Below are 26238 nucleotides of genomic sequence, written 5' to 3' on the forward strand. Positions count from 1 at the left end.
TTTATTTGACAAACATTATCCGATCATGAAGTAACTAGCCTTAAAAGATTCGTCTCGCGATTTACAGATGAACTGTATAATTAGTTTTTATTTTCATGTATATTTAATACATCATACATGTGTCGTAAGATTCGATGTGACGGAGAATCTTGAAAATTTTTGTGAACTAAACAAGGCCTTAGATAAATGTAAGAAAGTCCATGGTTAGACTGGCACGAGAGTCTCTCCTTTTCATCCGTCTAGCCCGTCATTCTGTCAGCCCGGAGCCCCGGACGCCCGGTCTAGGGGGAGGGGCCAAAAAAAACCAAACCGCCGACTGCGGGGTCTTATCCGCACTCCGACCGGCGCCACCTCCCTTCAGCTCAGCCCGCTCCCAGTCCCCTCCGCAGTCCGCACTGCCGCCTCGCCATGGAGGCAGCAGCAGCCACCGCCGCCGCCTTGTCCCCTCCCCGCGTCGCTCTCGACGCCCGCACACTCTTCTCCCCGCCCCGCTCCCTCCCCGCCTCGCCCTCATCCCAGCTCCGCCTCGCCGCCCGCCCCCGCGCGCTCGCCGCTGCCAAGCCGCGGTTCCTGAGCCCCCACCGAGAACCCGCCGTAGATGGCGGCCGCGGCGCCAGGGATGTCGTCGCGATGGTACGGTCCGCGCTTGGCCGAGCTCCGGGGAGCGAATTCGTCGTGCCTGGAGTGCGATAACGCCTAAATGGTGTCTTTTTTTTTGTTGTTGTTGCCGCCTGCAGGTGGTGCCGTTCCTGAGGGGGACCGCGTGGGAGCAGCCACCGCCGGATTTGGCCTCGTTCCTCTACAAAAACCGGATCGTGTACCTGGGGATGTGCCTCGTGCCGTCGGTCACGGAGCTCATGCTCGCCGAGTTCCTCTACCTCCAGTACGACGACGCCGAGAAGCCAATCTACCTGTACATCAACTCCACTGGCACCACCAAGGTTTGGTGCTGCTTCTGATTCACCTCTCCTTGTTTTCCTTGTATGGTGATTATTACTTGGTTGTGTCAAATGAGTGTGGACGTAGATCAGAGCTCACAACCGAAATGAAAACACACCTACCTAGAAAACAGTGAACATGATGAGGCTACGAGCTTGAACTGTGCCTGGGTTATTTGACAGACCTATGGATCCAAAAACCTTTTTTGAATTGGGCATCAATTTAGTTTAGCCTGTGGATTTTCGGTTCTTTAATGCCTAACTTTGTTCACCTAGAATATATGCAAGTGTATTTGTTTTCTTAGCCTATGGATTTTTTGTTGTAGCAACTTGTCAGTAAGCATCACAGATTAATTCTTGTTTTAATTCAATCTTCATGTCATCTGATATGCTTTCTCCCTCCTTATTCAGAATGGCGAGAAGTTAGGTTATGAGACAGAAGCTCTTGCAGTATATGATGCTATGAGGTCAGCTTTGACATACTATGTATTTATACTGCTTTCTTGTTCCTTACAAATCTATTTCGATTCCTAATCCCCCTCTTAATGGTGACTTTACTTGGCTGATGCTTTCCACATGTTCTCGATGTGAACTTATATTGTAGTTAGCTCATTATAAGAAACATGCCTACTTTTGTGGCTGCCTGGCAAGCATATGGCCTGAAAAACTCAGATTGAACTGAAATATTTTATCCTCTATGTAGATCGGAGCTCTTTTGTATGGAAAGCAATAGCTATTGAGTCCATGCCACTCAGAAGAAACATGCCTATTTTTGTGGCTGGCAAGCATGTGGCTTGAAAGACTCAGATCGAACTCAAATATTTTTCCTATGTAGATCAGAGCTCTTTAGAATGGAAAACAAGCTACTGAGTCCATGCCACTACCCCATTTTCACATCCCACCCATGCCTGCTTACCGACTAGCCCCACGAGAAACAAGGAATTTTGTCTGTGACTAAATACTATAACTATAACAGCCCAAGTTTTATTCGGGCCAATTCCATGTTTATTGCACTCCATGTCAAGATGCTATTTTGTCTATTAACTTTTATCGCAATATGTTCATAATATAGCATTATGTAAGTTTTTTTAGTATTGAATCTGCCAGTACTTTTTTATCCACTCTTGTTACTTTAATATGTTGTTAGTTAAAGCTATTAGAGTTCAATCATACCCATATTTCTAAAGTAACATGTATAGTGGAATAAGCGTGAAGCCGCATGCTTGGTGACTGGTGTTATATATAACTACACTTATTGGATTTCTGAGGGTTTTCCCCTTCTATAACTGCTGAACTGGTAAGATTTCTACAAACAAGCTGGGCCAGGTGCCTTTGGTCCTATGACTGTTAAACTTCAAGATAAGAGCTCAACACAGTAGCCTATGGGACTTTGCTGAGGTTTGAAGTTCCCCAAAGTTTTGCGAGTCACACAGAATCTAGAACATTAAAGATTAAACACTACCCATATAGTTAATAAACAAAAATTAAGGTACAATGTTGATTGAGCTTCTTATATTTTGTCCCCTTGTACAAAATACAATACTCAATAGTCCATTAAGTGTGCCTTCTTCAGTGATTAATAACACACATTAATTTACTTGTAGTAGTATGTTAACTTCCCCTTGTTCCAATTGGCATTACCATGCCAGCTCTTATTCCTTTTTTTTCTTTAAAAAAGGATTATGGGGTACTGGCTTAATATCTCTACCCCCATTGCAGATATGTTAAAGTTCCTATTTTCACTCTCTGTGTCGGTAATGCATGGGGAGAAGCTGCTTTGCTCTTAGCTGCTGGTGCTAAAGGCAACCGTGCTGCACTTCCATCATCAACAATAATGATAAAACAGGTTATTTCTTTTTCCTGTGTTGATATATACACATTCTAATTTCTTTGTTATTTGAGTTTAATGCACATGGCACACAAATAATAACATTATACTGCAGGATATACTATGATCTTAAACCCTTTCTCCAATACCATGCTGCACTCCCACATACTTTGTTTATGGACACACAAAATATGTGCAGTATCATTGGTATTTGCTTGCTAATAATGTGAAGCTAGACTGTCTTACCATTGTGACATGCAATGTGCAGCCAATTGGTCGTTTTCAAGGTCAGGCGACAGACGTTGACATTGCAAGAAAAGAGATTCGAAATGTCAAGATAGAAATGGTATTTCTCTCTCTCTCTCTCTCTCTCTCTCTCTCTCTTGTATAAATAAAGTTTTTTAGGGCATGTATAAATAAAGAATTAATAACATTAGCATGGATTTAAACTAATCTAGCATAGCTAATGATACCTTGTTTTGAGCAGTTGATATTATTGCTCCACATTATCAATGTAGAAACATAGAAAGTTGTGCAGTGTCGGACTTATATTTCTTCAGTTCATTCATTTCATTGGTTATTGGAAGAACTACTGAGAAAAAAAAGAAAAGAAAGTGACCATCCTACTATCGTTAATACGACCATCTATTCATCCAACTTTTTCCTAGTCCTAACTCTTTTCAGTTTCCAAATACAGGCAGGCCACAAAAAGATCACTACTTATTACTCATGGTTACTGATTTAAAATGAGTTTGTGTTCAGAAGAGTTTTTACACTGGGAAGCCATCTTTATAGTTTCTGGTTCATGTGGTAGTCATGTGCCCTGGGAAACCTGGTTGTGCAGGGGAACTATAGTCCCCATGCTGCCTTGGTCATGTTCCTGTCTGTATAGAATCACAATGCAGTAAGAAGTAATACCCCCATCCCCACCCCATTTTTTTTCTAAGTAAAACAAACCAGAAGGAAAGAGAGGGGGGAGGGGGTCCCTACTCCCTACCCTGCCTCACTAGCTTTATGTTTTATGACTAGATTATAGAGTACGGTTGTTTTAAGACCCAGCACAGGTGTTAAAACTTTTGACCAAGCTTTGCATGAGAAAAAAAAGAAGGGATTCCATTCTATGGATGGGGAGTTGATTTTTCTATTTAGGTATTATCTAATTTGCTACGATATTATGTCCTCAAAGTAAGTGAGATACATGAATGTGGAATTCTGTACTTCATGGTTATTTTTTCACTGTATTCCACTTGATGTATATAAGCCATTTTCATCTGTAGTAATCGATCACAACTCAATTTATGAAGTTTACTTACATGGAAGTTATCTGAAGCTTACACCAAAACATTGTAGTGTGTAGTGACCATGGATGTTGATAACAATACTTTGGCCTAATGTTAGGGAAACCTGAATCTCTTCTTGGCCTAATGTTGGGTTGTTGGCTGAAACACATTTCATCTAGTTTGAATATACAGATCTCAGTCACTTTGCATTGGAAAAATATATCTCAAAGCAGTAGCCTAGAAATTTCCTTGCATGAAAGTTAGTTATTCTTTCTTGCTGCAGTTCCCAATGGGGTGACAAGTTTCTTCGAGTGTACAACTTACTGTCTTAATTTGTGTTCAGGTTAAGCTGCTGGCAAGACACATTGGTAAACCGATTGAAGAGATTGCTCGCGACATCAGACGTCCTAAATACTTTAGCCCCAGTGAAGCTGTGGATTACGGCATCATTGACAAGGTAAACAATCACAATAGCAGACCAGAAGAAACTACTCAATCTGATCTGACAACAACTGATAGTAACTACCATGTTCTACAGGTGATATACAACGAGAAAATCCAGGAAGATGGCGGTGTTGTGTCAGAACTCAAAAGATCAAATTTGATATAGTGTTCTTTTTTCACAAGTAGACACGTCTTGTATGTTTAGTGGTCATTCACGTGTTTGAGTATTGAGTAGTTACCACTCAATCACTCATTAGCTGGCTGTAGAGGCGTAGAGCACATATGAGTAGCCAATGCAATGAGCAAGCATTTCCTTCCTCCACCATTTCAACGCCTTATTGCCCTTACCCAACGGGCGCGCTGAAAGATGAATTTTTGTAGGTTGTTGGGCGTTGGTGCCCTGTTTGAGTGTATGTTTTAGCTTGCAGGGGAAGCATATATAGTTGGATCGTGGCAATTTGGCGTGTGGTTTGTTACAATCTGGGCCCTCATTGTTTCAGCTCAGCTCATACTTGTAACAGGCTGCAAGTAGCAATACACAAAATTGCAATAAAGCTAATAGGACCTAATCTCCATAATTTGAAGCAAGGAAAAAAATAGAAAATTCATAGGGTTTGAATTACATATAGGGAAAAACCTATGGAATGTGAACCTATAGAATTCTTATGGAATTGCATGTTCATAGAAATCTTGGAGAATTTCTAGCATGAGGTACCGTATTTTGAAAAAAAAAGGTACTTGTATTACTCTTCAGATTCTTGTGTTCTTTTCAGTTTTACATCTATGCAATCATTCTTGCAGTTTTATGTGCTTTTTTATTGGCTAATTTTGCTCTGGGTATTTATGTTTTTTTTGTTAGTAGTCCCTAGGATTTGAGGTGTTTAGGCAGTTTAATCCTTTGTTTTCCTATTGTTGCACCTTGAAAATCCCGTGTTACAAATAGATTTTTGAATATATATATACTTGTGAAAGTTACCGGTTTGACGGACTTCCTGCATCATGGTGATTACTGATGATGAGTGAAGCTGAGATCCTATTTCGATGAGCTGTTTTTTTTATCAAACATTTATTTCCAAAACAGCTTCATGGTTGAAGTTATTTTTTCCTTTCTCTCACAAAGACATAAGAGTAACTTATTGCAGCTCTCTCTTTCATTTCTCTCTCTCAACTATGCATGAAGTAGTTGGTGAAGTTATTTTGCTAAATACTTTTTTCAAAACAGCTCAGCTTTATCTAAAAAGACATTTATAAAACTATTTTATAAAAAAACAGGTTTACTAGTAAAATTGAATTGAGGTACAAGCCCTAAGCAGGAGCACCGAGCACATTTGAGTATTTGACACTTCCACCAAAGCGAAAGCCCCCCTGCGTCCAGCGGTGACATGGAATCGCACCACTCGAGCAAGACGAGCAACTGCGGAGCCATGGAGGAGGAGGACCGGCTGAGCAGCCTCCCCGACGACCTCCTCCACGCCATCCTCCGCGGCCTCCCGCTGAAGCAGGCCGTCCGCACCAGCGCGCTCTCCCGGCGGTGGGCGAGCCAGTGGCTCCGCGCGCTGGCCGCCTCCCGGGTGCTCGACCTCACGGACCGAGACTTCGCCCGCGGCCAGCCGCCGGCGCGGGCCGCGGCCACGGTGAGCCGCTGCCTCCGGCTCCACGCCGAGCACGGCGCGCCGCTCGACGTGCTCCGCGTGGCGCTGGCGTCCCCGCCGTCGTCAGGGGCAGCAGGGCCGAGCGACGGCTCGTTCGGGCGGGACGTCGTCGGGTGGATCGCGGCCGCCGTGAGGAGGGGCGCCAGGGAGGTCGAGGTGGACGTCCTGCACCTGACGGCGTTCCTGGAGCTGGAGCTCCCCGGCGACCTGTTCCAGGTCAGGAACTCGCTGGAGCGGGTGGCGCTCGGCGGGCTCAGCCTCCGCGCCGTCCCTCTCCCCGCGGCGGGCCTCGCTGGCCTCCGCTCGCTCTCCCTCAGCCACGCCGACGTCACCGACGAGGCGGTCCGGGGCATTCTCGCCAGCTGCGGGGCGCTGGAGTCCCTCAGCCTCCGGAGCTGCTCCCTGCCCACCTCGGTGAGTATCGCCAGCGAGCGGCTGCGGGACCTGCAGCTCCTGGGCTGCCGCGCCGTGCTGCAAGAGCTCCGGGTCGCCGCGCTCGCGCTGGAGTCGCTCACCCTGTACGGCCAAGTCTGCTGGAGAGAACCTGAGCAGATCTGGCAAGAGGCCTACCCTGTTTTCTTCGACTTCGGCAACATGCCGGCGCTGCGGGACGCGTACCTGTCGCACGTCGGCTGCGGCGACTACAACATCGTCCACGACATGGCCTACCCTTACCTCTACTACGTCGTCGCGCATGCCCGGATCTTGACGCTTTGCTCCATCGGCTTGCTGGTACCGATCTCTACTAGTAATTGACTGATTGCAATAGTTATCTCCCTCTGTAAAATTCACCTGGTATACATCAGTAGACATGGAAGAAGATAACAGGGCAGGCTAATTAGACACTACTCCTTGTTTAGATGTGAAAACTTTTCTTTCGTTTGTTTGTAATAAATATTGTCCAATCATAGACTAACTGGGGTCAAAAGATTCGTCTCGGGATTTATAGACAAACTGCGTAATTAGTTTTTGTTTTCGTCTATATTTAGTGCTTCATGCATGTGCCGCAAGATTCGATATGACGGGGAATTTTGAAAACTTTTTGGATTTTGGTGGGAACTAAACAAGGCCTTACTCTTGTCTGTCAGCTTCTTTACCAGCACGGCTGGGATGAGAGCGCATTCAGGGAGATGCCGAAGCTAGAAGAGCTGCAGCTGCTGCTGGCCTCCCCACCAGAGCCCTGTTTCTACCGGAGCAATGAAGACCAGGAGCATGTGTCCAGTTTCTTCATGCTCACCCCACTTCCCGTCCTCCAGCGTCTCTTTCTCCGTGTACGTAAAGCTCCCTCAATCAGTCCCTTCCTTGCCCAAATCGAACTGAGTTTGCACCTCAGCTCTGATCTGAGAAAAAAAAATGTGTTTGTATTTGGAACTGGCATGCTTACCAGCTGAATTCCATTGTGCGCACGCAGCTCCCCAGCGATCCTGGATACGGATGGAGCAGCTCGGCAGCAGCGCGGGACGAGGAGACCGACGACGCAGACATGACACTCGAGCACGAGATCGTCCTTGGCCAGCTGACCTTCATCAAGGTTGTGAATTTTAGGGGGACAAGGCGAGAGCTGCGGCTGCTTGCCTTCTTCCTGAAGAGGGCCCCTAGCCTGGAGCAGCTGGTGCTGGTCACGCCGGAAGAAGAGGAAGCTCCCGCAGACCTAAAGGCCATGCGAGAGAGGGTGTCAGAGTTGCAGAGGCCTCGCCGCGAGGCACGCGTCTCCGTGTGCCGGCCCAAGGAAGACGATAGCCCGAACCATGCACACACCAGGATCTTCCACGAGGATGATGAGTATATATGTGACTAAACTATGCATAATGCTTGCACCGATCTACCCCAAAAAAATGCAGAAATTGAGGTGTTTATTGATCGCCCTGTTCTACTCTCTTTTGGCATTGTATACTGTTCTAAAATATAAGCCAATCTTAATTGTGTCTAAAGTCAAACTTTCAAAAAAATTGGCAAAAAAAAAGCATAAATATATACTCCTTCTATTTTAAATTATAAGTCATTTTAATTTTTTTAGAGAGACGAAACATCTCAAATTTAACTAAAATTATAGAGAAAATTACAAAAACTTATAATTAATAAAAGAACTAATAATATTTATTTGGTATAGTATTATTATGTTATTATATAATCTTGGTCAAGTTTTCACTCTCCAAACAATTAGAATGACTTATAATTTAGAACAGAGAAAGTATAATATCAAACAAAACTTATTTGATACATTATGAATTATATTTATTCCAACATTTTATTTCCCTTTCGGTGCAATTCTAGCACTCAAACATTGTCTTAAAAATTGCAACTCTAGGCAGTTGGATGAATCTAGTTCAAAACCTAATACCTCCTGCCTTTTCAAATGGAGGCAGATCTAGAATCTTGAATGCCCACCGAAGGTAAAACAGTTTTTTTTTGGAGATTTGTACATAATAGTCTTCCTCTATGTATAAATATTCAACGTCGGGGAATGGATGTTGACACCAGGTGTCCAGTATGGTGCGTTTGAATGAGGATAGGGGACATTGTTTTCTCAAGTGCAAGTTTGTCAAGAAATATTGGAGAGCAATTAACTTAGAGAAAATTTACTTGTGTCTGGTTGATCTAGACTCCGCCAAACAGGTTGCCTCCCAAATCCCTTCTTTGGATGATGACAGGAAATCTCTTTTGGTTAGTCTTCTACGAGCACGGTGGGATGTACGAAATAAGGCAAATGCATGGACAAGATGTTTTCCACTGAGGATATAATTTATAAAGCCAAAGTCTTAAAATCTGATATAAATTTGTATGCACTGAAGATGCAACATAAGGAAGTCAAATTGAAATCAGCTTGGACTACACCACGTATTGACACCCTGAAGATCAATTTTGATGGGGCTTTTTCACAGGAAGAGAGGAAAGGTGGATGGGGGTTCATTATGAGGGATCTGATGGTTTAGCAATGTTAGTCGGTGCAGGGAGAATAAACTTTCTGCATGATGCCTTTAGGGCAGAGATCCATGGTTGTCTTTGCAGCTCTTGCTGCAATGATTGATCAATAAATGTCTCATATAATCCAAGAATCGGACTCAACAGTTCTAGTACGGGCTCTTCAGTCTAATGACTATGATTTCTCGGCTACCGGTGTTCTCATTAGAGAAGCAAAATTTCTTATTTCTATGAATTTTGTACATGTAAATGTGGTCCATGCGCCACAATCTTGTAATAGTTGTGCTCATAAACTTGCTCGTGTTGGCTTGAGTTGGGACCTGGATCAATCCTATGTCTGGACTAATCTCCTCCTAGAGTTTGTAATTTTTTTTGGCTAACTCGGACTCAAATGTACCCATGAGAAGGCAATAAAATGATCCCTTTTAAAAAAACATCATATGAATGCATGGTGTCAACCATAGTAAATGTAAAAATCATATTATCTATAGAGCAGAGAGATTATATGTTAATGCATTTTCTATGAATTTGTCAAAGTACAGAGAGAGTATGTTGCAAAAGCTGGAAAAGATATATTTATGGATTTATTTTTAATAAATAAATTTGTTTGATATGTGTAATATCCTCCAAATAATATCTTACAAAACCTAGCAAAACACTTCTAGACTACCTTATGCTTTCTAAGGGCAGCTCTAGTGTTTAATTTTCTGGAAAGATGCAAGTCTGGGGCGCTGGGCATGTCACAACTCACAAGGTGTTGTACTAGTAGTTAAACTATGGCCTTGTTAGTACTTTCGTTTTTATTTGATAATTATTGTTTAGAAATGAACTGACTAGGCTCAAAAAATTCATCTCATGATTTATAGATAAACTGTGCAATTAGTTTTTTTTTATCTATATTTAATGTCTCATGCATATACTGTAAGATTCAATGTGACGGGAAATCTTGAAAAAGTTTTTATTTTTGAGGTGAACTAAACAAGACCTTATAGTTAAAACGAGTGTAAATATATTAATTACTTCCGGATAAGGTGGGCTCTCTCATGTCACAACTCACCGGTGTTGTAGTACTGCTAGTTAAACTAGTTAAAACGACTGTAAATATATTAATCCAGGATAAGGTGGGCTCTGCATATAATAAAATATATAGCATTCTGATTTTCTAACTTTAGCGATGAAGAGAGAATAAGAGGTGATGTTTATTTATTCTTGGCATAAAGTATAAAACCAAGTAAAACAGGTACATAGTTGCTTCATGATTGGATAATGTTTGTCAAATAAAAACGAAAGTGTTACAGTGTTAAAATCCATTTTTTTTTAATCTAAACAAGCCCTAAGGTCCTAAACTAGCACCTGCTATGCTTTTCCAATATGTATTTTATATGTGTACCTCAATTTTTTTTCTCTTATCTTCACACATCTTTAGCCTACATATTGGAGATGTCCTAATATATAGACATTAAATATAGATGAAAATAAAAATTAATTACACAGTTTATCTGTAAATCATAAGATAAATCTTTTGAGTCTAGTTAGTCTATAATTAAACAATAATTGCTAAATAAAAATGAAAATACTACGCCTATAACTAAAAAATTTTGAGAACTAAGGCCTTGTTTAGTTTCAAAAAAATTTGAGAAATCGACATTGTAGCACTTTTATTTGTATTTAATAAATATTGTCCAATCATGGACTAACTAGGCTTAAAAGATTCGTCTCGTCAATTCCAACCAAACTGTTCAATTAGTTTTTATTTTCGTATATATTTAATACTCCATGCATGTGTCTAAAGATTCGATGTAACGGGGAATCTGAACAATTTTGCAAAATTTGTTGGAAACTAAACAAGGCCTAAACAAGGCCCCAAGTCAAAAAGTTGGAAAGTACGGAAACCAAAAAGTTTTCAAGATTCCCCGTCACATCGAATCTTTCGGCACATGCATGAAGCATTAAATATAGACGAAAATAAAAACTAATTGCACAGTTTACCTGTAAATCACGAGACGAATCTTTTGATCCTAGTTATTCCATAATTGGACAATATTTACCACAAACAAACAAAAGTGCTACAGTAGTAAAATCCAAAATCTTTTCACATCTAAACAAGGCATAGGAGTCGGGCCTTGTTTAGTTCCAAAAATTTTTGGGAAATAGACGCCGTAGCACTTTCGTTTGTATTTAACAAATATTGTCTAATCATAGACTAACTAGGCTTAAAAGATTTATCTCATCAATTCCGACCAAACTATATAATTAGTTTTTATTTTCATCTATATTTAATACTCTATGTATGCGTCTAAATATTCGATGTGTTTTGCAAAATTTTTGAGAAGCCTCGGTCGGTAGATGTGCCGTGGCTATGAGCCTATGAGCCTACACAGTGTGTAGGCACCAGCGCGAGCACCGCAGTCTGCAGGCGGACAACTACGCACCAGAGAACGAGCCGGGCTTTAACTTTCGTGGGCCGGATTGTCTATGATTAGGTGTTTAGTTTCAAATTTTTTTGTAAAATAAATATTGTATCACTTTAATTTATATTTAATAAATATTGTCTAATTATGAACTAATTAAATTTAAAAGATTTGTGTCATAAATTATAGATAAACTATATAATTAATTATATTTTTATTTATATTTAATGCTCTATACATGCGTTGTATGCGCCGTAAAACTTTTTGGAACTAAACAAAACATTATTACTGACAAACATGCAACGTAATTTGTTAGAATTATAGGCATTTTCCATATCATTTTAATTTCATAAACCAACATTACGATGATGACATATATAATATAATTAATCATAGAAATAATGATATCAAACATGTTCATAGGAATATAGAACATGTGATCCATGAATATGTAGAACATGTGATTATTAAAAATATAAAAGCATAATATATGAAATATAATAATAAAGCAAGACATATATCTTAAAAAGGCAATAAACAAGAGACTGTATGTTAAACGACGAAATAGAACTACTGAAACATATGAGAAACAATATATCAAACGACGTGACTGAACCACTAGTGAAACATAAACATAGAGACAATAACATATGAAACGTTTTAAATTAACCAGCGAAACAAGCAGACATGACATATAACTTATACCAGAAACATATATAAGATAAAAACAGAAAATACATGGTAGAACATATGAAACATAACCAGGATAGTAAGCGCAACAAAACAAACACACTACTGCAACATGTATGAACAGGAAGACAAAACACAGCAGGAAGATGAACGGATCATACCCTCCCATGCGCTCCGATGATCCCGATCCTTGACCAACTTTCATGATGTAGAGGATGAATACGATCTTTCCACCGGGAAGAAGAAATCCGCCCGAACCAGCTTGAGGAAGACGAACAGCGGCGGTGAATTGGGCAGTCGCGTAGACGCTCCCCAAAAACCTAATTGTCGTCCTCCCCGTGCAAGGATCACGAACGACAAGGGCTTCGGAGGCACCTGCCCTCTCCCTTCTCCGTGCGCGCGGATCGAGGAGATGGAGAAGCCTACGTTGCTGCGGAATTGTGTCTCTAGATTGTGTTCTTCACCCTTGACTGACGTAGTAGTATGTGCTATATATAGGCAAAGCAAGAGGTGGGCAAGCCAAAAGGCAAGGAGCCTCATGGCTTGGAGGTCAAAAGCCTCACACACATGCAAGAAAGCCAAGAGCCCATGATGCTCACGCCACTCTCTTAGTGGAGATAATGACAATTCATTTAATCAATTAGAATAATGAAAGTAACTCCCATATTCAATCACCATGAAAAGTAACTCCCATATTTTTTTTCTCGAACAGCGCAGGAGAACTGCGCGTCATTTCATTAAGGAAGAAAAAAGGTACAAAGGTCATAGAGACCCATACAAAGGTCATAGAGACCCAAACAACACACTCATCCCGCACAACTGTTGGGTATTTTAAACGCAAACAGAAAAATTCGCAAGCGCACGGATACCGATGTAGCCTTCACCCGGGAGTATTCCAGAGTATCGATTTTCCACAGGGAACATGAGTGTACTAATTAAGATCCAAGATCGCCCAAGGATAACTATATAAGTATTTTTGGTGGGAAGAGAGGAAGTTTCCTGAGAGTTCTCTAGTTGATCTAAGAATCAAGAATTACTTCAAGATTATCTATATCGGGACATCAGAACACTAACCACAGAAAGAGATGAGAAGGGGGCTAGGAAGCTCCGACTACGGTCCTACAAACACCGATCCGAACGTGGTGGAATACGTCGACCGATAGGGCTGTCACTACCCTAGGGCTACCACAACAATCCGCAGGATTGGGTGCAATTCCAGGTAATCGTAAGACTAAACACCACGTCTAATCTATTAATTACTACTCTAATGTTTCAAAGATTAGAGCACTTGATGCAAGCGGGAATCCAATAAATAACTTGAATGTAAATAAAAGTAATTAAAGAACTCAGGAATTATGAATTGAAGAACCTGGAGAACGATGAAGAACGAACCAGTTGCTGCAAAAGTACAATGTTGAGGAAGATCCGACAGATCCGGCTCCTCCTCCGCTCTCCTCTTCTCTCTCCCTATTTTCTAGATTACAACTAGAACTAGAACTAGAGGAACTAGAACTAGAACTAGATGAACTAGAACTAGATCTAGATGAATTAGAGGTAGAACTAGAAGAACTAGAGGGATCCTCTCTACTTGGATGAAGAATTGAAACCCTAGCTTTGATTCTGTAGAAGAGGTATGATCTCCAGGGGCCAGGGGGCCTTGCTTATATAGTCTCTTGTTCTTCGATTAACTATAGCTCTGGAGTTTTTGCAGATTTTCAAATAAAACTCAGAGATTTCTTGTATGACTCTCTCTAGTCTCTCTTTTGTGGTATTTCTGGATCCTTACCAAGGCAGTAATGGTATATGCTTTCTCTCAAAGTATGTGGTATTTTTGGTATGAGGCATAGTGACATTGCCTTCTCTCTCACCCTACTCTAATAAGGCTTTTGATATCTGGAGCTCATAGGTGGGAGACAGCTAATACATACTTACAAGACATTTATTGCATAGTCAAACCATGGATCCAGAGTAACAAGTCAATAAGTCAAATCAAGATGTGCATGTGTGGCGAATGAATGGTGTATGGTGATGACGGTGATAACAATGGTGAAAGTCTAATTCTACTTGTGCTCTTTTGAGGGGATACATACCTTTCTTGCTCTTTTGAAACTTTTTGAGGAGAATGAGATGCTCTATATTTTCCCTTTTTTTTCTTTTTTTTCTTTTCTCTCAGGTGGGTATCTTGTACCCCTAATTCTACTGTCGGACACTTGTCCATTTTTACCTCTCATCTCACTTTTTCTTTTCTTTCGAGGTTCCGGGCACTTGCCCCTTTTTATTTCCTCGTATACTTTTTTTTTCTTCTTTTTCTTCTTTTTTTTAGAGCACTCATCTCATGAGATAATATAGCAAGTGGTAGTAACAAGATAACTTGAGCATTTATTTCACAGGGAAAAACAGAAATATTTTTGGCTATTCTCTCCCGGATTACGAGTAGAATATTTTTGGGTGGTTCTGGAGATGAAAATGGATATATATAGATGGTACTTCCAGAGTAGAAGTAGCATGTGTGAGTGAACGTGCAAGTGAATCTTGATTTAACCACATGACAAGCTCCTAAGGGTCTACACAGCTTGACCACACTCAATGCTCATAAGCAGTAAAAAGTAAATGTATGGTTTATAGTCTAACAAGTTCAGGTTTATATGGCTGTGGTAGGAATTTAGACTCTCATCATACAGGAACTCATCATGCAACATTTTAAAGATTTTCAAAGATAAAATTCTCCAGAATTCTAGTATCTCTAGGAACAGATAAACAGCAGCTCAACCTTCCCATATCATATCCGTTAACGACTTAGACTTTAGATCAAGTACTCTTCCCACAAGTTCAGGTTTAGAGCAAATTAATAACAGCCAGGCCTAAACTTGAGAGAGAGATTTCAATTTTGAGAACTAGTCATGGCAGAGCAACTATTCATCATTTCCATGTGAGAGCTTATCATGAGGGTTCATAGCAAACTTTATTTATTTATTTATTTAGCAAACTAAGCAAAGATATATATAAGCACAAAATCTTTATTTGGGTTTTTATAATTGTACATCTTTTTTATTATTAGAGTAAAGTATAAACGTGAGTAGAATACTTAGCTGGATAAATGGGGGTGCTCTCCCCCAAGCTGGATTTTGACGTAGTTTCTTCTAATGTAGCTAGCAAATGGTGGAGGTGTATTTGAATGTCAGCAGCACCCTGACAGCGATTAGGATGTCCTCCGTCTGCTAGTCTTCTTTGATCCTTGAATTCTGTGGAGCTCAAATAGACAACAAAGCTTTGTGGAACTAGTTAAGTGTTAGCATAAATATCTAGCCTTTATCATGTTGAGCCTCCTCAATAAATATTACTTTCTTTGGTAGGATCATAAATTTATTTTTATATTTTCATTTTTATAGGACAGGAATATATTTATTTTATTTTTACGCCACCACAGTGAATGTACTTATGGGTTTTATGCCATGAGCATACTCACATGGGGCTTACTATTTTTAACATTTTTATTTTCTTTTCAAGATGATGTGAACCTGATTAACTAAGCAAACTATTTTAAATAATTGAAAGGAGAAAGATAATTACCAAGTTTACCTTTTGGCAAGGCGTTCGGTGTTTTTACGTCCTCCGAACGGGACTCTCCGTTTTCTCATTCGTCCTGGGATTCGCTGGATGCCGTAGTCGGTGGTTCCGGTGGCGTCTCCTCTTCGTGTATAACTATCTTCTCTCTCCACACCTGACTCGGTGCTACGATCTCCTCAGGACAGTTCTGTTCAAGTTGTATGTCTTCAGACCTTACCACTTCTCCTTCGTAGTCTGCCCATCCGTCCTTGATGATTTGCCTCCTCTGGTTGCGGTTGCGTCGTCTTCTTCTTGTCCCGACCTACTTAGAGTCTTCAACTATATAGTTAGGGTCAGTAAAATAGCGGCGTACCTTCTCAGAGGGGAAGTGCATGTGGACTTCTCTGGTTCCAATATAGATGATTGCTTTAACGGTGCTGAGGAACGGTCTTCCAAGGATGATGGGTGGATCGTACTCGTCTTATCCCATGACAATAACCTTCAACCTTTCGGAATGTCTAATCTTCCATCTGGAGCTAAATGTATGTCGGTTTTAGGGGCATGGTTCCAAACAGTGCGGCCATTATGTTAACGTTAGATCCGGTGTCGTAGAGTGTCTTCTGAAAAGAATATCCATTGATTGTGCACTCGATGCTTGGGACACCAGGGTCGTCCTTCTTGATCAAGAAAGGTGACTTGAGTTGACGATCTTGACCTCCTTGAGCTGCAGTGACCATCTTAGCTGACTCGGTACACATTTGCTTGTTCTTGTTCCTCCTGTTGGTCCTCTTCCTTGGCTCATGTCGGGATTGCTCTGGGATTTGTGTAGTCTTGTTTCTTGAAGGAAAAACGTCTCCTTCTTCCCCTTGATGTAGAACTGATCTTGGCAGCACTAGCGTAGATGACAGCTCCCGACGTGTTTAGGAATGGCCTCCCTCGGATGATGGGTGCCCTCTCATCAGTACCAGTCTCTATCACTACGAAGTCTGCTGGGACGTACAAGGTACCAACTCGGATGTAGTGGTTCTTCAATATTCCCCTGGGCATAATGTTGACGCTGGAGCCAAAGTTGTAGAGTGCTTCTGGGAAGTCCACCATGCCGATGGAGATCGGGATGACGGTGCGTCCTGGATCGCCTCTCTTAACCAACAGAAGGTCAGTAATTACTTCCACAACGGGGTTACTCCAGTAGTTACATCCTCAAGCATCTCAGGGCAGTGTTTGCATGAGTGTCCAGTATCTCCAGTGTGTTTGTGCTCGTAGATCTAGGTTCTTCACTTGGTGGAGTCTGGAAGTTGTAAAACTCCTTCATATTTTGCTCGAAGTGTACCTGCTCATAGAGACAAGGCAGAGATCAAGTGCATGGGCCCTGTTGGTGGAAAACACCAACAGAACCAAAAGTATATTTGTTCTTCTCTAACCTTAAGCATAGTGAGCAAGACAAAGTTGATGGATAATAACATCATGAGTGTAGCATTTAAAACATTTGTTAGATCAGATTGCTCAACCTAATGGAAAGATAATCTATCTATACTTATATGTTTTCTCTCTTTTATATATATATATATCTTCCAAAGACTGAGTGTGCAATATTTTAGTTTATATGATTAGGAGTGTGGAATCACAAAGGTGGAAGGACTAAACATATTGAATCGGTTGAGTTGGTTAATCTAGAGTTGTAAATCATACATGTTTGTCTCTTTTATTTATGTGAACGCCAAAACCAAGGAGAAGCTTATAGAAGTGATAGTCAAGTACTTTAAGATGTTACCTTACTTGAAGAGTGATGGTACAGTATCACCTTGTGGAAGCTTTCCTCTCTTAGCGGTTGTGCATTGTGTTTGTGGCACCCTCCATGGATCATCTCTTGTGAGCTATGTCTTCCTTGTGTAAATTGTTAACCTTCATGCGTCTCTCTCTTTGTCTCCAATGTGAGTTTATCTCAGGACTTCCCAGGTCGATATTAAAAGTTTTCCTGCAGGGGTTAGTCCAACAAAATATCCAATATCTACTATAGCATACTATCGGCTCAAAGATCAACCTAGACACCATGTCTAATTTGATTTAGGAGGGCATTTTAACCTAAGCACCAAGCTTGATTTAAAAACCATTGGAAGTAAGATCATCAGCCCTAAACTTAGCACCATGCTTAATTAAGAGATAAATGAAACTACTCCAAACCTAGACATATACTAAAGCAAATAAAGGTAGCATGAGAGCATTTATAGAGATCTACTCAAGTGGAGATGAAGTAGTGTGATTAGTATTTAACAAATTGAGCATGTCTCAAAGGTAGGGACAACCAACATAGCAACATGGCAAAGGATGTTTTTTATGTAAAGTACTCCCCCAAGCTTGAATTTTGCAAAATTCAAGTTTGGATGAATTTAATTCAATGTTGTATGATGATTGGTTGTACATACCTTGTGCTTGTCATTCATCCGATCTTCTTGCTCCAATCCTAGAAAGGTTAGTGACAAGAATACCTGAAGGAATTTTTTTACAATTATCCTTATATGCTCAATACACAAGGTAATGTTGCAATCTGATCAGTGCTTGTTTTAGGACACTAAGCTTGTCCTTGGGAAACCCACAATTTATGTCGGTGAAGTGGTTTCTCCTCCAACGCTGACCTATATCAAGATCAACTCAACGAGATCTGCAAAATTTATTGTAGACATATGCATCGACAACCGCCCTTTTAAAGTTTTTATAAATAGAAAGGAAGTGGGGGTTGGAGCTCTCGAATGTGGTGATGTTGGAGAGACCAATGGATTGTGAATATGTTGCGTATGAGCATGGAGTAAATGAAGTGGCTATGAAATAAATTCCATGCTCATTAATGCTTAGAGTGAAATCCATGTGGTATGGTGAAAATGATAAGGTGAGTGTGGTAAAAAAGGAAAAGAAAAACGATACACAGACGACTTGGTTCGAAACTAGCACAGCTACCGTTCCCCGGCAACGGCGCCAGAAAGCTTGTTGGGTATTTTAAACGCAAACAGAAAAATCCGCAAGCGCACGGATACCGATGTAGCCTTCACCCGAGAGTATTCCAGAGTATCGATTTTCCACAGGGAACGTGAGTGTACTAATTAAGATCCAAGATCGCCCAAAGATAACTATATAAGTATTTTTGGTGGGAAGAGAGGAAGTTTCCTGAGAGTTCTCTAGTTGATCTAAGAATCAAGAATTACTTCAAGATTATCGATATCGGGACATCAGAACACTAACCACAGAAAGAGATGAGAAGGGGGCTAGGAAGCTCCGACTACGGTCCTACAAACACTGATCCGAACGTGGTGGAATACGTCGACCGATAGGGCTGTCACTACCCTAGGGCTACCACAACAATCCGCAGGATTGGGTGCAATTCCAGGTAATCGCAAGACTAAACACCACGTCTAATCTATTAATTACTACTCTAATGTTTCAAAGATTAGAGCACTTGATGCAAGCGGGAATCCAATAAATAACTTGAATGTAAATAAAAGTAATTAAAGAACTCAGGAATTATGAATTGAAGAACCTGGAGAACGATGAAGAACGAACCAGTTGCTGCAAAAGTACAATGTTGAGGAAGATCCGACAGATCCGGCTCCTCCTCCGCTCTCCTCTTCTCTCTCCCTATTTTTCTAGATTACAACTAGAACTAACTAGAACTAGAACTAGAGGAACTAGAACTAGAACTAGATGAACTAGAACTAGATCTAGATGAACTAGAGGTAGAACTAGAAGAACTAGAGGGATCCTCTCTACTTGGATGAAGAATTGAAACCCTAACTTTGATTCTGTAGAAGAGGTATGATCTCCAGAGGCCAGGGGGGTCTGGTTTTATAGTCCCTTCAAGTGAATCTGGGCCGTCGGATCAAACTGACATTGATCGCATGGTTTTCCTTGATCCTTTAGGTCGGCGGAGCATAATACGCGAAACGGGTCCGAATTGGACACTGTAGCTGGGCGGGCGCCCAGGAGAGTTGGGCGGGCGCCCTGCCTCCGAGCCCGATCGGCCTCCCGTTCGTTCCCGAGGCTTCTGGAGTCTTCTAGATGGTAGAAAATTGCGCGGTACGTTAATATCTCTATGTAAACCCGACGTGTGGGCCTTTCTTCCGTATTTCCTGATAACCCCCTGCAGAAATACACAAACACCAAAACTTGTGGAATTCTGTTGTTGGGTATTCTTAACATCATTACCAAAAGTAGACTAAGTTCTCTAAATCTAGTAACGGTGCCAAAAATGCCAAACCTATCCCTCACACCACTTAAGCCAAGTTGTCATCCCCAGCATGATATAAGAGACGCGGTATTGAAATATGCAATTGCTCTTCTAAATAAATAATGAATGGGATCTGCAAGCGCACAGATTAATACCGATGCAGCATTTTAACCGGGAAGTATTCCAGGTATCGTTATTTATATTTTTACCACTGGGAAGGGATTAGCGATCATCACTATTGATTACAGAATAGAATATGAGATTGAGTATCTATCATTGCATGTATAATTGAGAACATTATATCTAACTCTTCATACAGGGATAAGTGTCACATAAAAGATATATGAAATAATAATAGTGACAAAGATAATTAATCTGATCTAGCCACATAATAAATATGATAAGCACCTCAATTAGATACTCTAGAAAGTCATTAGCATGGTATTAGAACGAACTATAAGAATATTTCCTAAGTTATTCTCAACTATATAGTCTAGCATTATCATAATTAGTGCAAGCATACTTAGCAATCATTGCGAGACAAGACTACGCCCATGCATAGTGATATTAGCAAGGAATATGAGAAACATAGCAATCACTCCCCTGTAATAATGTTGCTCTGCCAGCCCAATACACGAGAGGGGGACTATATAAGAATCAATGAAGCTGTCACTATCACGAACCACCCCGCGATCAGGCATATTGGGTACAATCGCAGATAAATACGGTATAAGCACCACGCCTACACAATATCTATCATTTACCCATGGTCTATCATTTACCCATGGATCCGATGGATAAACGCTATACGATCCTAAGCATGTATATAGATCGAATCTAACTAAGCCAAGTACATAACTATGATAAACTAAGAACAATATAATCTTGAATATAAGCAAGTAGAGCAAAGTCATAAGCAATATATTGAAGTAGAACAAAGTCATATTCATAATATTGAAGAACAAAGATAATTAGAAAGCAATTAGAAGCACAATTAGAGAATTACCAAGAATCCTCTTGACAGATCCGGAAACCAATCGAAGATTGATTCCTTCTAGTTCTAATCCTATGTAGCTATGCTAATCTAGATGTCTAATTGATGTGGTGGCTCTAATCTTGATCAGAGGCTTCTTCTCCCTTGATGGAACAATGAATTAGGGTTGAGAGGCTCTCTCCTCCAGGGGCCAGGGGGTCTGGTTTTATAGTCCCTCCAAGTGAATATGGGCCATCGGATCAAACCGACATAGATTGTATGGTTTAGATTCATCCTTTAGGTCGGTGGAGATCTCCCGCAAAGCAGAGTCCTGATTGGACTCAGGGAGGGGGCGGGCGCCCAGTAGGACAGGGCGGGCGCCCTACCTCTGGCCCCGTTTCGCCTCCGCTTCGGTCTCGTGGCTTCTGGAGTCTTCTAGATGTAAGATAATTGCGCAGCACGTTAATATCTTTACGTAATCCCGACATGTGGGCCTTTCTTTCATATTTCCTGATAACCCCCTATATAAATAGACAAACACCAAAACTCGTGGAATTCTGTCAGATAAAACCCTAAGTCTAGATCTTGATTTCATTTGGATCCTTTTCTTTATTTATTTGATAATTAAATTTGATACTTAAGGACCGTCAACATCTGTCAGCTAAAACCCTAAGTCTAGGTGTTGGTTGCATTTGGATCCTTTTCCATGATTAATTGATGGTTAAATATGAGCATTAAGGACCGTCAACAACAACTCACACCCCCCCCACACAAGGTACAACTGAAAACAGAATCTCCACTCAGAGGCCAAAACACGACCAAAACCTCTAGACCCTATGCCTCAGAAGGCAACCTAAGGACCAGCTCCTGGAGTTTGGATGCCCCCACTGAGCACCAAATCCCTCCCTCCGAGCTAATGGCCCTAAGGACTTCCTGAACATTTGGCCTCATGTTGTCGAAGACACAAGTATTACGGTGCTTCCAGATCTCCTAGGCGACCAAAATAATCAAGGAATTGAGGCCTTTACGTGCTTCCTTGGGGACATCAAAAGTTGTTTTCTTCCACCACCCAGAGAAACGAGTCACCGTAGGTTGTGGAGCCAACTGCAGGAGCCCCAAGTGTTGGAAAACCAGAAACCAGACTTGTCGAGCAAAAACGCAGCCCACTAACAAATGATTTATTGTTTCTTCTTCTTGATCACAAAATGGACAAGCCTCAGGATGGGGAAGGTTCCTCTTTGCTAATCGATCAGCTGTCCAAACCCGGTTGTGGAACACCAACCAGATGAAAAACCTGCAGCGGGGAGGAGCCCAGGTTTTCCAGATCCTTCTCCAAGAACCAAACTTGATGGATCCAACAAAAAAGGCAGCATAGGCCGATTTGCTGCTATATGAGCCATCATGCGATAATTTCCATCTGAACTTATCTGGGGTGTCTGGATGCAGAACGAAACCCTCTACAAAATCCCAAATCTGGAAGTACTCAAGCATGACTTCTGCTGTACAGGCTCCTTTAATATCCTGCACCCAACATCTATTATGCAGGGCTTGAGCCACAGTTCTTCTTTTGGTTGTTCGTTTAGGAACCGCCTTGAACAAATTAGGCGCCAAATCAGCGATGGTATACCCATCCAGCCATCTGTCGGTCCAAAACAAAATTTTCTCACCATCTCCAACTATGGCATCAACAGCAGCATGAAAAAGAGCCCGGGCCTTAGGAGGGACAACAATAGGAAGACCAGCCCAAGGCCTTGCCTCATCTGTTTTCTGAGCCCACAGCCACCGAATCTTAAGAGCGTAACCCAGGAGTTCCAGATTATGAATACCAAGCCCTCCATATTCAAGAGGTCTCTGTACCTTTTCCCAAGCTACTAGGCAATTCCCTCCATTGGCCTGCTGATGACCTTTCCAAAGAAAACCTCTACGTTTTTTGTCGATGGCCTTAATCACCCATTTTGGAAGGTCCAAGGCAATTAGGTGATAAATTGGAACAGCAGTCAGCACCACCTTAACCATCACTAACCGTCCCGCCCTATTCATCAACGAAGCCTTCCATCCAGGGAGGTAGTCTGCCACCCTATCCACCAAAGGTAGCAGCACCTCTTTAGTTGGCTTTCCGATTGAAAGTGGGAGGCCAAGATACGTGCAAGGGAAAGCCTTAATAGAACATGAGAGAGTGTTTGCCATGAGAGCTAGCTCCTCATCTGAACAGTGAATGGGGGACACTGAGCTCTTGGCTAGGTTAGTTCTAAGGCCGGAGGCATGACCAAAGAAATCCAGGAGATGCTTAATGGCGATAAGATCCAAACTGTAGGGTCTCAAAAATATCACCGCATCGTCAGCATAGAAGGAGACCCGATGACGTGCTTGCTGGAGGACTAGAGGCTGCAACAAACCCACTGAGGTGGCATAATTAACCAAGGAATTCAGAACATCCATCACTAAAATAAACAACATTGGGGACAGAGGGTCTCCCTGCCTTAGACCACGGCGGTGGTAAATTGTGTCCCCAGGCTCTCCATTGACTAGGATCTGTGTCGAAGAAGTGGATAGGATTAAACAAATAAGATCCCGCCACCGCTGCCCAAACCCCACCTTGCGCAAGACCTCCAAAAGGAACGACCAAGAAACTGAATCAAACGCCTTGGAGATGTCCAATTTAAGCAGGATATGTGCCTCTTTCATCTTATGCAAGGATTTGACCATCTGTTGAACCAACATGAAATTGTCATGTATTCTTCTTCCCCGCACAAAGGTCCCATATTCAATCACCATGAGAAGTAACTCCCATATTCAATCACCATGATTAACAAAATGAAAAGTCCCTCCATTCGCCACATCACGTCCACGGTGCGTGACACATACCTCAATCGTTCAGTCAAAAATCGTACCGTATAAAACGGTTTACATACCATAGAGTTTATTGATTTATTGAATATATAAATGGGTCTAACCCATAATAAATCCAACAATCCCCACCAAACTCTAGGGTTTGTAACTATGTAGTTCCAGAATCACAATTCTTTGATATACCAGTGTTTCGATGGAGACTGTTAAGTTAAACATCCACCTAGAACAAGAGTTTCACCCAGTCACAACTGAACAATGGACTAAGCCTTGAATTGACAGTTTTGTGCGAGATGAGATTCACTCAAGTCCTTTGCTGATACTAGGCTGCATAAGGCATCCCCGCTGTTTGAAGCATATAAGTCACACTTCTGTGCCTTTCATGAGTATTTAGGGATTACCCAAGCCCCATAGACTGTGACTAGCAGTTTGACTCATATAGGTGTACTCCTCCATAGATGTTCTGTAGGACAACATCTCACCTTTGGAATACATTAAGGTAAAAACCAACCTGCCTTACAGATAGGAAAGATGAGCATCAGAGATGAGTCAAGAAAGGGATCTTTCCTCTCAATCTACTCATAGCTTGTTTCACCACTCTACTTCACGGGATCTCCGATCACATAGAGCAGGTTACCACTACAGTAGATTTCACGTGGGTCTCATACCCATCTCTCTCGATGCACCTTCTATCACATTGCGTGATAGACCCTTGGTGAATTGATCTGCCAGATTATTCGACGTATGGACATAGTCCACCGTTATAACTCCGGAGGTTTTCAATTTTCTAACAGATTTTAATCTTCTCTTAACATGCCTTGTGGACTTCATGTTATTCCTTGAACTATTAACCTTTGTAATCACAGTCTGGTTATCACAGTTCATGGAGATAGCCGGTATCTGTTTTTCAACTACCGGTAAATCCAATAGGAAATCACGTAGCCACTCAGCCTCAGACCCAGCAGTGTCCAATGCAGTGAGTTCTGCTTCCATTGTTGACTTTGTTAAGATAGTCTGCTTGCAAGACTTCTAGGAAACAGTGCCACCTCCAAGCAGGAACACATATCCGCTCGTGGCATAAAGCTCATCAGCATCAGAGATCCAGTTGGCATCACAATAGCCTTCTAACACTCTGGGTTGTCTGGTATAACGAATACCGTAGGTCATAGTACCTTTAAGTTAACGCAATACTCTCTTAAGAGCACACCAATGATCATCCCCTGGGTTTGATACAAACCGACTTAGCTTTCTCACAACATAAGAGATGTCAGGCCTTGTTGCACTCGCAAGGTACATCAGTGAACCAATGATCTGGGAGTATGTCAATTGATCCCTTGCTATTCTCTTATTTTTCCTTAATAGCACACTAGGGTCATAAGGAGTAGGTGCAGGATCACAGTCACTAAACCCAAAGCGACTTAGAACCTTTTCCACATAGTGGGACTGTAACAAAGTTACCCACCATCACCTTCCTTTATAAGTTTGATGTTGAGAATTACATCAGCTTCTCCCATATCTTTCATTTCAAAGTTGCTCGTCAACAATTTCTTTACTTCCTCAATCACATTGAGGTTTGATCCAAAGATCAAAATGTCATCAACATAAAGGCACAGCATTACAGCCTCACCCCCACCATACCGATAATACACACAAGTATCAGCCTCATTTACAGAGAAACCGACAGATGTCGAAGTATTGTCAAACTTTTCATGCCATTGCTTAGGTGCTTGTTTCAGGCCATATAATGATTTTAACAGCCTACACACCTTGTTCTCTTGACTATTTGCAATGAAGCCTTCTGGCTGATCCATATAGATCTCCTCTTCCAACTCTCCATTTAGGAAAGCTGTCTTTACATCCATCTAATGAATGATAAGACCGTAAGAGGCTGCCACTACAATCATTGTGCGAATTGTGGTCAATCGAGCAACTGGTGAGTAGGTGTCAAAGAAATCTTCACCCTCTTTCTGGGTATATCCTTTGGCCACAAGCCTTGCCTTGTACCTCTCAATTGTAGCATCAGGCCTAAGCTTTTTCTTGAAGATCCAGTTGCAACCTATAGGTTGACACCCATATGGACGGTCAACGACCTCCCAAGTTCCATTAGACATAATAGAATCCATCTCACTCCTTACTGCTTCCTTCCACAAGTCAGCATCAGGAGAGGAATATGCCTCTTTAATGGTGGATGGCGTGTCTTCCACAAGGTACACTATAAAGTCATCACCAAAAGTTTTGGCAACTCTTTGCCTCTTACTCTTGCGTGTGACTACAGTGTCATCCTCCTCAGGGATGTGCACATGAGAATCCTCAGCATGATCTATAGGAATAGACAATTCATACTCATGGGGAATTATAGTCTCATGACTTGTTTCACTAGGTGTATTCTTCATGGGAAACTCATTCTCAAAAAATGTAGCGTCTCTCAATTCCATGATAGTATCAACATACATATCAGGCACATCAGATTTTATAATTAAGAACCTATATC

General features: G+C 41.5%; 2 protein-coding genes across 2 annotated transcripts; both read left to right on the forward strand.

The window, feature by feature from the left end:
• Positions 289-5174, forward strand: LOC8074526 (ATP-dependent Clp protease proteolytic subunit-related protein 4, chloroplastic). Its single transcript, XM_002455396.2, has 7 exons — positions 289-633; positions 738-941; positions 1350-1405; positions 2658-2784; positions 3035-3112; positions 4390-4503; positions 4585-5174. Exons 1-7 carry the CDS (start codon positions 409-411, stop codon positions 4654-4656), a joined length of 876 nt encoding a protein of 291 aa, XP_002455441.1. The 5' UTR covers positions 289-408; the 3' UTR covers positions 4657-5174.
• Positions 5318-8073, forward strand: LOC8054649 (putative F-box/LRR-repeat protein At4g15060). The gene is made up of 3 exons (XM_021456995.1): positions 5318-6874; positions 7231-7413; positions 7554-8073. Exons 1-3 carry the CDS (start codon positions 5873-5875, stop codon positions 7938-7940), a joined length of 1572 nt encoding a protein of 523 aa, XP_021312670.1. The 5' UTR covers positions 5318-5872; the 3' UTR covers positions 7941-8073.

This window comes from Sorghum bicolor, chromosome 3, assembly GCF_000003195.3.
Source record: "Sorghum bicolor cultivar BTx623 chromosome 3, Sorghum_bicolor_NCBIv3, whole genome shotgun sequence".
Lineage (NCBI taxonomy): Eukaryota > Viridiplantae > Streptophyta > Magnoliopsida > Poales > Poaceae > Sorghum > Sorghum bicolor.

Excerpts from the sequence above, each read along its gene's own strand:
- LOC8074526 (XM_002455396.2), top strand. The coding sequence starts at position 409 with ATGGAGGCAGCAGCAGCCACCGCCGCCGCCTTGTCCCCTCCCCGCGTC. Across the intron at positions 1,406-2,657 it reads GCAGTATATGATGCTATGAG|ATATGTTAAAGTTCCTATTT; the intron begins GTCAGCTTTGAC and ends CCCCCATTGCAG. Across the intron at positions 3,113-4,389 it reads GAAATGTCAAGATAGAAATG|GTTAAGCTGCTGGCAAGACA; the intron begins GTATTTCTCTCT and ends ATTTGTGTTCAG.
- LOC8054649 (XM_021456995.1), top strand. The coding sequence starts at position 5,873 with ATGGAATCGCACCACTCGAGCAAGACGAGCAACTGCGGAGCCATGGAG. Across the intron at positions 6,875-7,230 it reads TTTGCTCCATCGGCTTGCTG|CTTCTTTACCAGCACGGCTG; the intron begins GTACCGATCTCT and ends CTTGTCTGTCAG. Across the intron at positions 7,414-7,553 it reads TCCAGCGTCTCTTTCTCCGT|CTCCCCAGCGATCCTGGATA; the intron begins GTACGTAAAGCT and ends GTGCGCACGCAG.